The sequence below is a fragment of the Nerophis lumbriciformis genome, linkage group LG23 (assembly GCF_033978685.3).
Source record: "Nerophis lumbriciformis linkage group LG23, RoL_Nlum_v2.1, whole genome shotgun sequence".
Classification (NCBI taxonomy): Eukaryota; Metazoa; Chordata; class Actinopteri; order Syngnathiformes; family Syngnathidae; genus Nerophis; species Nerophis lumbriciformis.
The window spans coordinates 20502104-20517500 of record NC_084570.2 but is presented as its reverse complement, the minus strand read 5'-3'; the positions used below and the strand labels follow the sequence as shown (position 1 = coordinate 20517500).

General features: G+C 35.9%; 2 protein-coding genes across 3 annotated transcripts in view; one reads left to right on the top strand and one right to left on the bottom strand.

Moving 5' to 3' along the window:
• clic5a (chloride intracellular channel 5a) overlaps nt 1-2841 on the bottom strand; it is a 21496-nt gene extending 18655 nt beyond the window's left edge. The window contains exon 1 of the mRNA XM_061985424.1: nt 2707-2841. Coding sequence (XP_061841408.1) covers nt 2707-2763 — 57 coding nt within the window. The 5' untranslated portion in view covers nt 2764-2841. The remainder of the gene's footprint in view (nt 1-2706) is intronic.
• An 8924-nt stretch (nt 2842-11765) lies between these two features.
• The window catches only part of enpp4 (ectonucleotide pyrophosphatase/phosphodiesterase 4), a 30369-nt gene continuing 26737 nt past the window's right edge, over nt 11766-15397 (top strand). The window contains exons 1-2 of one of the 2 annotated variants that reach the window (XM_061984971.1): nt 11766-12149; nt 13727-13780. The gene's annotated coding sequence lies outside the window, so the exon portion shown is untranslated. The remainder of the gene's footprint in view (nt 12150-13726; nt 13781-15397) is intronic. The other variant, XM_061984970.1, reaches the window with a different exon arrangement.

Sequence of the window (15397 nt, the reverse complement as noted above, 5' to 3'; positions counted from 1 at the left end):
ACTATATCAATGCTGCATTTTAAGTGGGGTTACCGATTATTTATTTGGCTCCTGAGACTTGGAATCTTTAAGCTTTCACGAGTGCATCGATATCAGGTGTCACATCTTGAGTGGCAGGCAATTTCAGGATGTTATCCAAGTGCTTTGTTTCATTGATGCTCGTTACTGAGAAAACTTGCTCTCAATGATGTGTGCTGTCCCATTCACTTCCGTGAATAAATAGGAGGAGGATCGTTTTTCTTGGAGCACTCTGCGCTTTGTGTTTACTTTTTTCTCTCTTTGACAAGACATTTTGTGGAAACGAGGGTGCCAAATCACGATGTGTTCGAAGAAGAGGACGTAGAATGGCAGGTTTTAGATTGGGTCGAGGGGGAGGAACCACAGCACTGCTTTGCTGCCCAGCAGGCACAAGACGTTAAAACAACGTTGAGAACCTGTTGAATTAGGTCCTGACGTTGAGCAACTCAAACATAACGTTGAAACAACATGCTTTTTGTTGACGTTTAATCAATGTTGAGTTCTGACGTTGATTTGATTTTTTAATTTTGGTCATTTCCCAACCAATATTTTCCAACACAAATACAACGTTGAAACAATATGCTTTTGACTGGCGACGTTTAATCAATAATGGGTTCTGGTGTTGATTTGACCTTTAAATTTTGGTCATTTCCCAACCAATATTTTCCAACACAAATAGAACGTTGAAACAACATACTTTTTGACGACGTTTAGTCATTGTTGGGTTCTGACGTTGATTTGACCATTGAATTTTGGTCATATCCCAACCAATTTTCAACAACACAAATGCAACGTTAAAACAACATGCTTTTTGACTAACGACGTTTAATCAAAGTTGGGTTCTGACCTTAAATTGACAATTGAATTTTGGTCATTTCCCAACCAATATTCTACAACACAAAGACAACGCTAGAACAACATACTTTTTGACGACGTTTACTCAATGTTGGGTTTTGACCTTGATTTGACAATTGAATTTTGGTCATTGCCCAACCAATATTCGGCAACACACATACAACGTTGAAACATGCTTTTTGACGACATTTAGTCATATTTGGGTTCTGACGTTGATTTGACCATTGAATTTTGGTCAATTCCCAGCCAATATTTGACAACACAAATACAATGTTGAAACAACATACTTTTTGACTGACGACGTTTAATCAATGTTGAGTTCTGACCTTGATTTGACAATTGAATTTTGGTCATTTCCCAACCAATATTCGACAACACACATAGAACGTTGAAACAACATGCTTTTTGACTTTGTTTAATCAATGGTGTGTTCTGACGTTGATTTGATCATTGAATTTTGGTCATTTCCCAACCAATATTTTCCAACACACATACAACGTTGAAACAACATGCTTTTTGACAACGTTTAGTCAATGTTGGGTTCTGACGTTGATTTGACAACTGAATTTTGGTCATTTCCCAACCAATATTCGACAACACACATACAACGTTGAAACAACATGCTTTTTGACGACGTTTATCATAGTTGGGTTCTGACATTGATTTGACCATTGAATTTTGGTAATTTCCCAAACAATATTTGACAACACAAATACAACGTTGAAACAACACACTTTTTGACGACATTTAATCAATGTTGGGTTCTGACATTGATTTGACCATTGAATTTTGGTCATTGCCCAACCAATATTTGGCAACACACATACAACGTTGAAACATGCTTTTTGACGACGTTTAGTCTTATTTGGGTTCTGACCTTGATTTGACAATTGAATTTTGGTCATTTCCTAACCATTATTCGACAACACACATACAACGTTGAAACAACATGCTTTTTGACAAAGTTTAATCAATGTTGTGTTCAGAGGTTGATTAGACCATTGAATTGTGGTCATTTCCCAACCAATATTTTCCAACACAAAGGCAACGTTGAAACAACATACTTTTTGACGACGTTTAATCAATGTTGGGTTCTGACCTTCATTTGACAGTTGAATTTTGGTCATTTCCCAACCAACAACGTGGATCCAACGTTAGACACCAACGTTGTCTCAATTAACAAATACAACTATTTGGCAACTTTTTTTCAAAGGCCGTTTTAATGGACATGTACGTATAATCAACGTTGTATCAATGTCTTGTGCCTGCTGGGTGTGTACCTCTTCCTTGCTCGGTCCTGTATAAACCATTTACTTGCCTCACAAAATTGCTATTGCGACATCCAGTGGACACATTGAGAACAGCATATTCTTATGTTTACACTTAGCAAACCTATGTTTGACATCCCTGGTTCATACAATATAAAAGCTGAGCATTATTGTCTCTGGCTGCAGTTTTTTGTCTATTATATGCGGGTGCACCTGATTAAATGACTCAAAGGTGTCGGCCTGTCTTCTATTCTTTCCACTTCTGCTAAAGTGCCAAGCAGCATTACGAGTTGGAAACATGCAAAAACAGCATAACTTCACACAGAAGCCACTCCTGCAAGTCCCTTCAAAGCTGCTGCTGCCCTCATAGAAAGGAGCCCAGTAATAATTCAGTGAGCAGGATAGAGAGTGAGCGTCCATGCACGTGTCGGTGTCGGGTTCACGCAACCAAAATCAACAACACGTCTCATTTGGACTTAAAGGAGCGCCCACTCTACAACATACACACGCTCCACGTAATTTTTGCATTTGCAGTGCTGACAAACTTGCTTTTCAATGCCCCCACCTTGACAAATAGCTCGATGTCTGGGTCCTTATCTTCCTGGGCCGCAATATCTGTCATAGTCACACACACACAGGAAAGAAAAAAAAATGCGTCTCCGGGTGTATTTGTGTTTGCAAATTCTACTCCAGGTCCATTGGTGCCATGGCAGCTCTGTCAGAGTCAGCTGAGGATGACCGCCAGGAAGTGTGTGTGTCAGGCAGAGAGAGGTGTGTGTGTTTGTGTGTGTGTGTGTAAGAGAGAGTGAGGTTATTCAGTTTGCCCTCAACAGCGGGGTATGACGTGTCAGTCAAAAATAAACCCCTGAGGGGGTGACAGGGAAACAGCCATCAGGCCTCAAACAGGTGATCAGACCTAGTTGGGCCTGTGACAGTACCCCTCCCCTAAAAGGCAACAATACACACATGACAAAAAAAACAAGTCACCTTTACTCTGTAGAGCAATAAAAACTCCTGTTATATGACTTTTTATTCATGATGCTGGACTGTTCAAAGTGTCAGATTTATGAGGCCTGTGTGCTCCGGTGAATTACTCACAAACAATGACACCAGTTTGTGAGTAATTTGACTTAATTGCTCGATGATCACGTGACTAGCCGCGGCCAAGGAGCCGCCCGAGCACTGAGTCAGAACATTCTGGCCAGTTCAGGTTATATTTGGAACCACGGCGACTCCCCGTGTGAGCGAGATGAGTGAGTGTGCGAGCAAGGCATTCAGCAGGGATGCCCGAACTTATGCCACAAAGGACTGTGTACTGAAAAGGGCCACTGAATATTGTTTTACTTTTTTTTTTAAATGCTAAAAACAGATATTATGTATATTTAGAGACAAAACTTTGTGTCAACTCTGTTATATTATTATTATTAATGATTAGTTACAACATTTGAGCTTTTACTCATTACATTCCAATTTTTTTTGCTCTTTTTTCTTACATTTTATTGTTGTTTTCCCCCTTTTAAAAAAAATAATAACAATGATACTATTAGGAAAAATATTAATACCAATAATAATAATAATGACAATAATAATAATATGAAAGTCTCACTGCATAAGGTAGTGTGTCAATAATTCTGCCTGTACGAAAATATTAATGTTCAGTTACACATTTAACTGTGTTTATTATGGTTGTTGTAATTTCTTTAATTAATGAATTCATAATTTAGTAATATTTTAATTTTTTTAATTAACTAACTAACTATACAATGATTATATTTTTATTTTATGTTACTTATATTTCGAGAGCTTCTTATATTTTAGATCAGGGGTGTTTAATCTTTTTCCACCAAGGGCCCCATACTGAAAAATCAAGGTATGCAGGAGTCATTTTAATATTATGCTAAAAGCACATTAGCAGATATATATACATCATATATATTTAAAGACAAAACCTTGTGTCAGCTTTGTGTAATAAGTGACTAAATGTATTATTATTACTTATTAGTTAGAACATTTCAGCTTTTTCTCATTACGTTCCGATTTTTTGCTCTTTTCTCTTAGATTTTTACTGTTGTTGTTTTCCCCCGGTAAAAATATAATAATAATAATAATAATAATAATAATAATGATAAAAATGATATTGATAGTAATATTATGATTGTATATTTGCATAACCTTGTGTGTCAAAAATTCTGCCTGCATGAAAATATTAATGTTCAATTACATATTTACCAGTGTTTACGATTGTTGTTGTAATTCTTTTAATTAATTAATTTATAAGTTATTATTAGTTTTCTTTTTTTTATGAACTTTTTTTTAAATACAATTTTTATTTTATGTTATATACATTTCAAGAGCTTTTTATATTTTAGATCAGGGGTTTCTTAACCTTTTCCAGGGGCCAAACTTTTCCTAACTTTTTTTTATTTTTTATTCTTAAAACAAATACTTTATATGTTTTAAGACAAAACCTTTTGTCAGCTTTGTGTTTAGGGGACTAAGTATATTATTATTAATTATTATTTAGAACATTTCAGCTTTTTCCCATTACATTCCGATTTTGTTGCTCTTTTTTCTTTTATTTTTTATTGTTGTGTTCCCCCTTAAGATTTTATGATAATAATAATAAGAATAATATTAATGATAGTAATAATAATAATATTTATATGATTGTGTCAAATATTCTGCCTGTACGAAAACATTAATGTTCAGTTACACATTTTGTTTTTATTCTGGTTGTTTTGTAATTTATTTAATTTATTAACCAATAAGTTAGTATTATTTTTATTGTGTATTTACAGTAACTAACTAACTCAACTTTGTTTATGTTTTTATGTTATTTTATTTTATTTCAAGAGGTTCTCATACTTTCATATTAAACTTTTTCCACCAATGGCCGCAAACTGAAAAGTCAAACTAAGCAGGGGCCAGATTGATATTAAAAAAAAAAATGCTAAAAACAGATATTATACATATTTAAAAACAATACTTTGTCTCAGTTTTGTGTTATAGGTCAGGGGTTCTTAACATGTTAGACATGTGTGATTAAGGGCTATATAAGTAAACTTTAATTGATTGACTGATTGAGACCTTGGGGTCCAACTTCTCTACTACAGAGGGGCCTGGGGCCCACTCAAATATTGACACTAGTTCTTCAATAATTATATCCAAACTACTTATAGTTTACAACCTTGTCAAATGATATGAAAGCATGTGTTAATCACAAATATGTCTTATTTAGGCTTAGGTCAGGCTTATGAGAAGAAAAAAAAAAACAACCAAATATACTGTAAAATAAAGGACTCAAAAAAACTGATGAACTCAAAATAATTTCTATACAGTTACGCAGTGCTAAAATAAATAAAGTCTAGCTAAATTAACAATACATAATATTAATATTATTTATGTTTCTTTACCAAAATGTCAATTAAATGAACATTTTGTCATATTTTTTGCACTTGAGAAAATTCTCTCTGACTTTAGTCTCAGACTTCTTCTGTTAGTTTGATATTACTGCCACGAGTGGTGGAAAAGTGTATTACACCTGAGCACGCTGTGGATCATACACACCACAGCTGGGAAAGAGATATTTTTTGGCGGCCCTCAGGTAAAAAACTTGTTATAGGTCACCAAGTATATCAATATGAATGATTAACTAGAAGATATTTAGCTTCATTGTTTGTCTTGTTGTTTTTTTTCCCTGACAATATGCTGCGGGCCGCACTTTGAACACCCCTGACCGAGTTCTGCAATCATGCTTATGGTCGACATTTATAAGGCCCCTAAATACGTTGACACATTAGCTCACACATCTGCACCGAACATTCCATCGATAATCACATTTGAGAAGAACTGTTGCTTTGCCAAGGACAATAAATCCTCAGTTAAGATCGGTATCATTAGACCCGGGCTTCTCAATTATTTTTTGTCATGCCCCCCCTAAATTGAAATACGTTTGAGAACCTGATATTATTAATTTATCCGCACAAACAACTCAATGAGTTGTTGCTACCAGCATACCTGCCACCTAGCTGAAGACTTGTGTATTGTTTTCTCACTTAAAAAAGACCTTCGTGCTGGACATTTTTTTTAAAATTCCAAAACAAGTTGGTGTCAGAAGCGGGATCCATGGATGACCTGCGACCCGGCGACTGGCTCTCCAGATCTACAAACGCAGATCTGCTTCTTCCGCAAATTCTTCCGACTGGTCCCCACGGGAGTCCCCGACGAGCCCTTGGTGCCTCGTTTATTTGCCTAATACGTTAAGGTCAAATTAATTATTTCTTAAAAAACTTTGTTATATATTTATTTCAAATACTACAGTCCAGGTGAAACATTCCAAAACAGTTACCATCTCCCACATTTGGATGCATAAGAAATACTTTGACCACTGTGCTACTTCTCTGAAAATAATACCCGTTCATTTCTGTGCTTACCCAAGACTAAAAGTAAACAGACAACAGGATTTAAAAAAATAAAAATGCTGAACGTTTTTTGTCGACCGCAGCTAGCTTGGCTAACGCTAACAGCCTAAAATGCTCCGTGTAACACAGGGGTGCCCAGACGTCAACCTTTCAATGGACCCAGTCGTGGGGATCTACCTCATTCATATTTATAATTTCTATTTATTTACGAAAGATACGTTTTTGTTAACAAGTTAAATGTGTTCAATTAAATGCAAGCATGTTTAACACATATAGATTCCTTTCCTTCATGAAGACAAGAATATAAGTTGGTGTATTACCTGATTCGGATAACTTGCATTAATTGGAATCAGACAGTAGTGATGATAACATCCACATTTTCAAATGAAAGAGAATAAAAGTCCTCCTTTCTGTCCAATACCACATGAAAGTGGTTGGTTTTGGCATCTTATTTGTCCAGCTTCCATACTCCTTTTTATACACTTTACAAGAAATACATTGGCGGCAAACTCCGTAGCTTGCTAGCTTGTGTGTGCTAGCTTTCGAAAACTCTAATTTTGTTAGCGAAGTCGGGATGAAGCAGCACTTTTATTGTGAAAACAGGAACTGTGCTGTCACTCTTTAGAGTTTGGACAGCAGGTACGGCGCGAGAGTCTGTTGAAATAAAAAGTGTTTGTCGCCTTACTGTCGGTCATTTTTTCTTAATAATGATCTGTCATCAGCCAGCGTCACCTCACAAGACCCTCGAGTGCCGTGAATGTCAATCAAGTGACTAAAGTGACATCTTGGTGAAGATTGATGATCGCTCATTTTTATGTTTATTTTTTTGGTTAGAATGTTCGCCCTGAGATCGGTAGGTCATACCAAAGACGACTATAAAAATGGGACCCATTACCTCCCTGCTTGGCACTCAGCATCAAGGGTTGGAATTGGGGGTTAAATCACCGCTGCTGCTCACTACTCTCCTCACCTCCCAGGGGGTGGAACAAGGGGATGGGTTAAATGCAGAGGTTAATTTCGCCACACCTAGTGTGTGTGTGAGACTGTCAGTGTTACTTTAACTTTAACTTTAACTTAATAGCCTGGCTGGCGATTGACTGACACACCCTCCACCATCGACCGGTAGCTCGTGATGGACGTAATGGGCACCCCTGATTTAAACAGAATCAAACATGCTTTGATTCAAACTCACCAGTGTGAAAATGTCGCGAACACAACAAAATATTTTAACTAACAGTACATGTGTCTCGATGTTTTACTCGTTTTATCCCGCAGATACTTAAAAGTAGACACTAGATCAGGGGTGTCCAAACTTTTTCCACACAGGACAGCATGATAAAAAGTTAAAAAAAAAAAATAATAATAAAAAATAAAAACAAACATGTATTTAAAGTAGTGCTGTCAAGTGTACCAGGTGATGGCGGTAAAAAGTCATGTTTGATCGTCTCACGGCTTCTGACGTGACCTACCTTGACAAAAAGCGTGACTTTAGTGTCCTTCTCAGGCTCTGCGGGCTTCAAGTCAGGCTTCTCCTGCTCGGAAGCCGAGGAGGACGATGACGAAGATGAGGGTTTGCGCGATGGACGGTAATCCACCTCCGTATTGGCAGACGTCTTCTCCAAACTCAACCGTTTGTTGTTTTCTGCAACTTCGGCCCCTCCCTCGCCGCAGCAAAGCTTCTCTCCGGTTTCTTCATTTGAGGAAGCTGAGGATGAAGACGATTTTTTGCGGCCTTTGCCAGGAGAAGGCGGTGCTGGGAAAGAAGGGGGAGCGGGTATTCCTCCAAAGGCCCATCCCGTGTTCTGATACTCTTCCGTTGGACCCGAGGCCTCATACGGCGTCTCATAAATAGGGGAAATCTGGTTCTGGTAGGCGACCTCTGGGTCCTCGTAGATATGTTCCTCATAAGGATCCATTCTCGATCAGGAGAACAAGAACCAAAACAGGGAGTCTTGAATCTAGAAAGATGCACGGCAAAGTGAGGGCGATGCCAACCGTGCCCACGTTATCACAAAGCTTCTCAGGACTTTGGACCGGGAATGTGCAGTGCAGTATTTTAATTACTGGAGCATTTTTATGACATACTTCTTCTCAACATGATGATAACAATACCAGCATACCAAGTGCTTAACTTGACAGATCCAAAATACATTTTACAGAAAGTTTGTTTTGAGAAGTGTAAAGAGTTACTGTCCTATCAGCGAATAATCCCTGCAAGCCCCGCCTTCTAAATCTGATCTCTGATTGGCTGACTGTTGAGGTAGTTGCCAATGACGTCATTAAAAAGTTACGATTTAAAAAAGTGTAGATTGTACATCTCCTGAAAAATACATCGCTATTGTATATATTGCAGTGTTTCTTAACTATATAGACCAGGGGTGTCAAAGTCATTTTAGATGGGGGGCCACATGGAGAAAAATCTACTCCCCAGTGGGCCGGACTGGTAAATTCACGGCACGATAACTTAAAAATAAAGACAACTTCGGATTGTTTTCTTTGTTTAGAAATAGAACAAGCACATTCTGAAAATGTACAAATCATAATGTTGATAGGTTTTTTTTACACTTAAATGTTGCGGTTAATAGTATTCTATCTTTATTTGTCGTTATTTATACTTTCTGAATAAATGATGTGATAATGTTCATCTGTCAACTCATTGGTGTTAATTTTCAATCTATCAAGATAAAAAAAATAATATCAAAATCAAATTAAAGGATGTTATTTATTAGGGCTGTGAATTTTTGGTTGTCCCACGATTCGATTCAATATCGATTCTTGGGGTCACGATTCGATTCAAAATCGATTTTTTTCGATTCAAAAACTATTTTTTTCGATTCAACGCAATTCTCGATTCAAAAACGGTATTTTCCCGATTCAAAACGATTCTCGATTCATTCAATACATAGGATTTCAGCAGGATCTACACCAGTCTGCTGACATGCAAGCAGAGTAGTAGATTTTTGTAAAAAGCTTTTATAATTGTAAAGGACAATGTTTTATCAACTGATTGCAATAATGTAAACTTGTTTTAACTATTAAATGAACTAAAAATATGACTTATTTTATCTTTGTCAAAATATTGGACACAGTGTGTTGTCAAGCTTATGAGATGCGATGCAAGTGTAAGCCACTGTGACACTATTGTCCTTTTTTTATTTTTTTTATAAATGTCTAATGATAATGTCAATGAGGGATTTTTAATCACTAGTATGTTGAAATTGTAACTAATATTGATACTGTTGTTGATAATATTCATTTTTGTTTCACTATTTTTGGTTTGTTCTGTGTCGTGTTTGTGTCTCCTCTCAATTGCTCTGTTTATTGCTGTTCTGAATGTTGCTGGGTCTGGTTTGGTTTTGGGATTGGATTGCATTGTTATGGTATTGCTGTGTATTGTTTTGTTGGATTGATTAATTAAAAAAAAAAAAAAAAAAAAAAAGGAAAAAATAAATAAATAAAAAAATTAATAAAAAAATAGATTTTTTAAAAAGGAGAAACGATTCTGAATCGCACAATGTGAGTATCGCGATTCGAATTCGAATTGATTTTTTCCCACACCCCTATTATTTATGTAGTTTGATAATTTTCCTCGATTGGTGCATTTTTTTTTACATATGTAGCATCATCTACAAAGATACAAATAATTGCTATTGCGACATCTAGTGGACACATTTAGAACAACAGTTTATTTAATTCAAAAATTTCGGGTGATTTTTATACTTAGCCCGCGGGCCTCGTTTGACGGGCCGTACGTTTGACACCCCTGATATAGACCACAGCGCCCCCATGTGGGCCGCCAGAAAATATGTTTCTCAGCTGTGGTCCATATGGGCCGCAGCAGTACTCAGTTGCAATACACTTTTCTACCACTTGTGGCAGTAATGACAATATCAAACAAACATAAGAAGTCTGGAGTTCAAGTCATAGAGAAGTTTCTTAAGTGCAAAAATTATGACTAAACTGCTGAAGTTGTATTTTCATTTGCACTTTATTTCATTGACAGTTTATTTAAGAAAAATACATATTAACATGAATTGTTGTTATTTTAGTTAGAGTTTATTTATGTTAGCATAGTTGTATGTACATTATTTTTTCACCAGTTTTAATGAATATATCATGCATCGTTTATAAGTGTATCATTTGACAAGGTTGTAAACTGTAAGTAGGTTCGATATGATTATTGAAAACGATTCAAATCAAAAGTAAGATTACTAATTCAGTGTTTATATTTGAGTGGGAAAAGTTTGGCCCCGAGGTCAAAAAGGTTAGGAACTTCTATAATATTATACAATACTAATATATATTATAGAGTCTGATTTGTATTCAAGTTGCACAGTATAAGACGTGGTATTTATTAGATTTTTATTTGTACTTTTCTTGTCCTGATCTGACATTACAGGTATTATTAGTGTCTTGTATTTTGTATTATTTTCTGCCCAGCGCTCTTATTTTTTGTTCCACTTACTGTTTGCCTTCATTCCTCTGGTCTGAGCGCTGGCTCCCTCAACTGCCAATCAGGGTGCTTCGCATATCATTTGCTTTGTTTGTTTTTGTGCTTCACACATTGTTTGCTCTTTGTGCTCTTCCGAGCTGCACATATTTGTGATTTGTGTTACCTGTTTTCCCTGGGGGAAAAAAGGGCTTCCTTCATGCACTTGCCTGCCGTCTCTGCGTCCCGTGGTTCAGACAGACAAACACCAACCGTGACATTTCTCACCAGACGTTACAGTAAAGCTTGACAAGTTGACTAAGCGTGTCCCGATGCAACATTTTCCACTTCCAAAACGATACCGACATTGAGCCGGATACGATATCAGCACAAATCACCCTTTTATTATTTTGTTGCGTGGTATGTTAGAAAAGGTTTGATCAAGTGCAATTATTCAAACAGAAAACATTGTATTAACCCTCTGGAAGGAACAATACTGTCTTTAAGTTGAAGTGGCGTGGTAATAGTTTTTTAGGTGGCCACAATAAATCATTAAATTAAAGGTGCTTGGATGCCACACTTTTAAAAACAAAAAAACAAAACACCCCTCCAACAGCTTGCATATGTGACAAATAGTGGTTTAGGGGAGACGATTTAACATCTTTTTTCTTATCTCTGTGACGTCACACAACGTGTTTATGGTATTACTGTGCATGAACAATAAAAACTGAAGGGAGTTAATAATTCATTTGAATGGAAAATGAATGATACCGATTAAGATTGCAATCATTTCACTTCCTGAACAAGTCTCAATCAAGTTAGCAGAAGACAGATCTGAAGACCCGGAAGTGTTGTCTAACACTGCCAATTTGCCAATGACTTTTGCCAAATAATATTAAGCAGCTCTGCAAAAGTACGTTGTTTTGGCATAGTTGGCAGGAAAAGTTACTTTTTTTCCAAACCTGTTCTTGAAAATAGAAGGAAAATAACATGCCTGGACGCTTACTTTGAAAGGAGTTAACGGAAACACCTTTAACGCATATTAGCCTTTGAGGAAACTAGAAGGAGGTGACTTAAATGGACGGTGGATGACATAAAAACAACAACGACATAATCTTAAAGGCATATTTTTGAGGCACAGCCTGTCAAATCTGTCAGGTAAAGTAAACTCTTTTCACTACGTTGGCAAACGGACTCTTTTATTCTCCAAACGCTGTGCTTGAATCAACACAAGAGACTCGCTCAATGAATTGTTGCTCAGTTTGTTACGCAATTGTTGACAGTCTTTATCGTTAATTCACGTTCTATTTAATCTCGACTGAAATATGTGCAGTAAAACATAATGATAGCTAATAGAGTTTCCTTCAAAAAAGGCACCATGTTTAATATCATTTTCCAAGCCCAAATGGCACACACTTTGCAGCAGTTGAAGTAAATGTCCAAAAGCAATTTCATAAAAGCAATGCAAATGATATCTAACATGTTCTGTGATTACTGATTATTGTATGTCAGTTTTTGTTTATATTGTTCTAGTATGGAGGTTAATGTGTGCCTTTATTACAGCAGCTTTTTTGGACACCTAATTTATTTTTATTTTTTTTTACATCAAATTATTTCTTTGAACAAAAATGACTGAGCAAATTTTGTGCTTGAATTTTAACTAACCACATATTTAGTGTATACAAATATGAGATACAGTCTGGTGTGCAGTGGGAGATTATCTAATTTCACCTATTTGGGTTAAAAATATGTTTTGCAAACCAGTAATTATAGTCTGCAAATGATGTGTTGTTGTTGAGTGTCGGTGCTGTCGAGAGCTCGGCAGAGTAACCGTGTAATACTCTTCCATATCAATAGGTGGCAGCCGGTAGCTAATTGCTTTGTAGATGTCGGAAACAGCGGGAGGTAGTGTGCAGGTAAAAAAGCATCTAATGCTTAAACCAAAAATAAACAAAAGGTGAGTGCCCCTAAGAAAAGGCATTGAAGCTTAGGGAAGGCTATGCAGAAAACGGATGGCTACAAAGTAAACAAAAACAGAATGCTGGACGACAGCAAAGACTTACTGTGGAGCAAAGACGGCGTCCACGATGTACATCTGAACATGACATGACAATCAACAATGTTCCCACAAAAAAGGATAAAAACAACTGAAATATTCTTGATTGCTAAAACAAAGTAGATGCGGGAAATATCGCTCAAAGGAAGACATGAAACTGCTACAGGAAAATACCAAAAAAAGAGAAAATGCCACGAAAATAGGAGCGCAAGACAAGAACTAAAACACGACACACAGGAAAACAGCAAAAAACTCCAAATAAGTCAGGGGGTGATGTGACAGGTCGTGACAGTACACCTACTTTGAGACAAGAGCTATCGTGAGGCATGGTTGGTTATGGTTTAAAGTCAGATCCAACAATTGCGACGACGACTTTTTACTGTCAACTGAGTTTCGTTTTTTAATGATTTCTGCTGCTGGTGTACCTCTGGATTTTTTCACCGCAAAAAATGTGCCTTCGCTCAAAAAAGGTTGAAAAACACTGCTTTAATAAACCTCACCTCATTGCCTGGTTCTGAGATCGATTACTTTGGTCTTGATTTACCGGAGGTGAGTTTTGAGTTTTGAAGCAACGAATGTTTTTTTTTTTTTTTACACTGACTTTTTTTACACAATTTCAAAACCCTGTATTTTAACAAACAACATTTTTAAACACACATGTTTTACTATTTTTTTTTAGAAAACTCAAGACTCACTTCCGGTAAATTAAGACCGAAATAATCGAGCTTTTAAGGTGAGTTTAAAAAATAACTAATAATTCTGCACTAGATTTTTTTACGCCGATGTTTTTACACTGAATTTTGGTACTTAGTATTTTAACTAACAACATTTTAAAACACATCTCTTGTTCACTAATTTTTTTAAATCTCAAGACTCACTTGCGGTAAATTAAGACCGAAGTAATCGATCTAGTCTCAAAACCAGCCAATATGTAAGTTTCGAAGAAGCACATATTTTTCCACTATATTTTTTGGCACTGGATTTTTTTTACACTGAATTTTAGTAGTCAGTATTTTAACTAACAACATTTTTAAAAACAAATTTTGCTCATTTTCTTTTTTAAATCTCAAGACTCACTTGTGGTAAATTAAGACCGAAGTAAACCAGCCAATGAGGTGAGTTCCAAAGAAACAAATGTTTCTGCACTAAATTTTATTACACTGAATTTTTTCACACTGAATATTAGTACTTAGTATTTTACCGAACAACATTTTAAAACACAAATTTTGCTCACTATTTTTTTTTAAATCTCAAGACTCACTTGTGGTAAATTAAAACCGAAGTAAACTAACCAATGAGGTGAGTTTCGAAAAAACAAATGTTTCTGCACTAAATTTTATTACACTGAATTTTTTCACACTGAATATTAGTACTTAGTATTTTAACGAACAACATTTTAAAACACACATTTTGCTCACTAATTTTTTTAAATGTCAAGACTCACTTCCGGTAAATTAAGACCGGAGTAATCGATCTGGTCTCAAAACCAGCCAATGAGGGAAGTTTCAAAGAAATAAATATTTCTCCACTAGATTTTTTTACACTAAATTTTTGTACTCAGTATTTTAACAAACAACATTTTAAAACACAAACTTTACTCACTAATTTTTTTAAATCTCAAGACTCACTTGCGGTAAATTTAGACCGAAGTAATCGATCTAGTCTCAAAACCAGCCATTGAGGTAAGTTTCAAAGAAACAAATATTTCTCCACTAGATTTTTTTGCACTGGATTTTTTTATATAGAATTTAAGTACTTAGTATTTTAACATGCAAATTTTGCTCACAAATTTTTTTTAACTTTCAAGACTCACTTCCGGTAAATTAAGACCGAAATACTTGATTGAGTCTCAAAACCAGCCAATGAGGTGAGTTTCAAAGAAATGAATTTTAAAACCTTGTAATTTAATAAACTGCATGTTTAAGCACCCACGTTTTGCTCACTAATCTTTAGTAAACTCAAAACCTACTTCCGGTAAATTAAGACCTAAATAATCGATTCTGTCTTAGAACGAGTCAATGAGGAGAGTTTCGAAGCAACGAATATTTTTGCACTGGATTTTTTGACACACATTTTTTCACTTATTTTTTTTATAAAACCCAAGACTGACTTCTGGTAAATTAGGACCAAAGTAATCGATCCTGTCTCAAAACCAGCCAATGATGTGAGTTTCGAAAAAACAAATGCATCTGCACTAGATTGTTGTACACTTTATTACTTAGTATTTCAACAAACTTCATGTTTAAACACACACATTTTGCTCACTGAGTTTTAGAAAACTCAAGATTCACTTCCGGCAAATTAAGACCGAAGTAATCGATCCTGTCTCAGAACCAGCCAATGAGGTGAG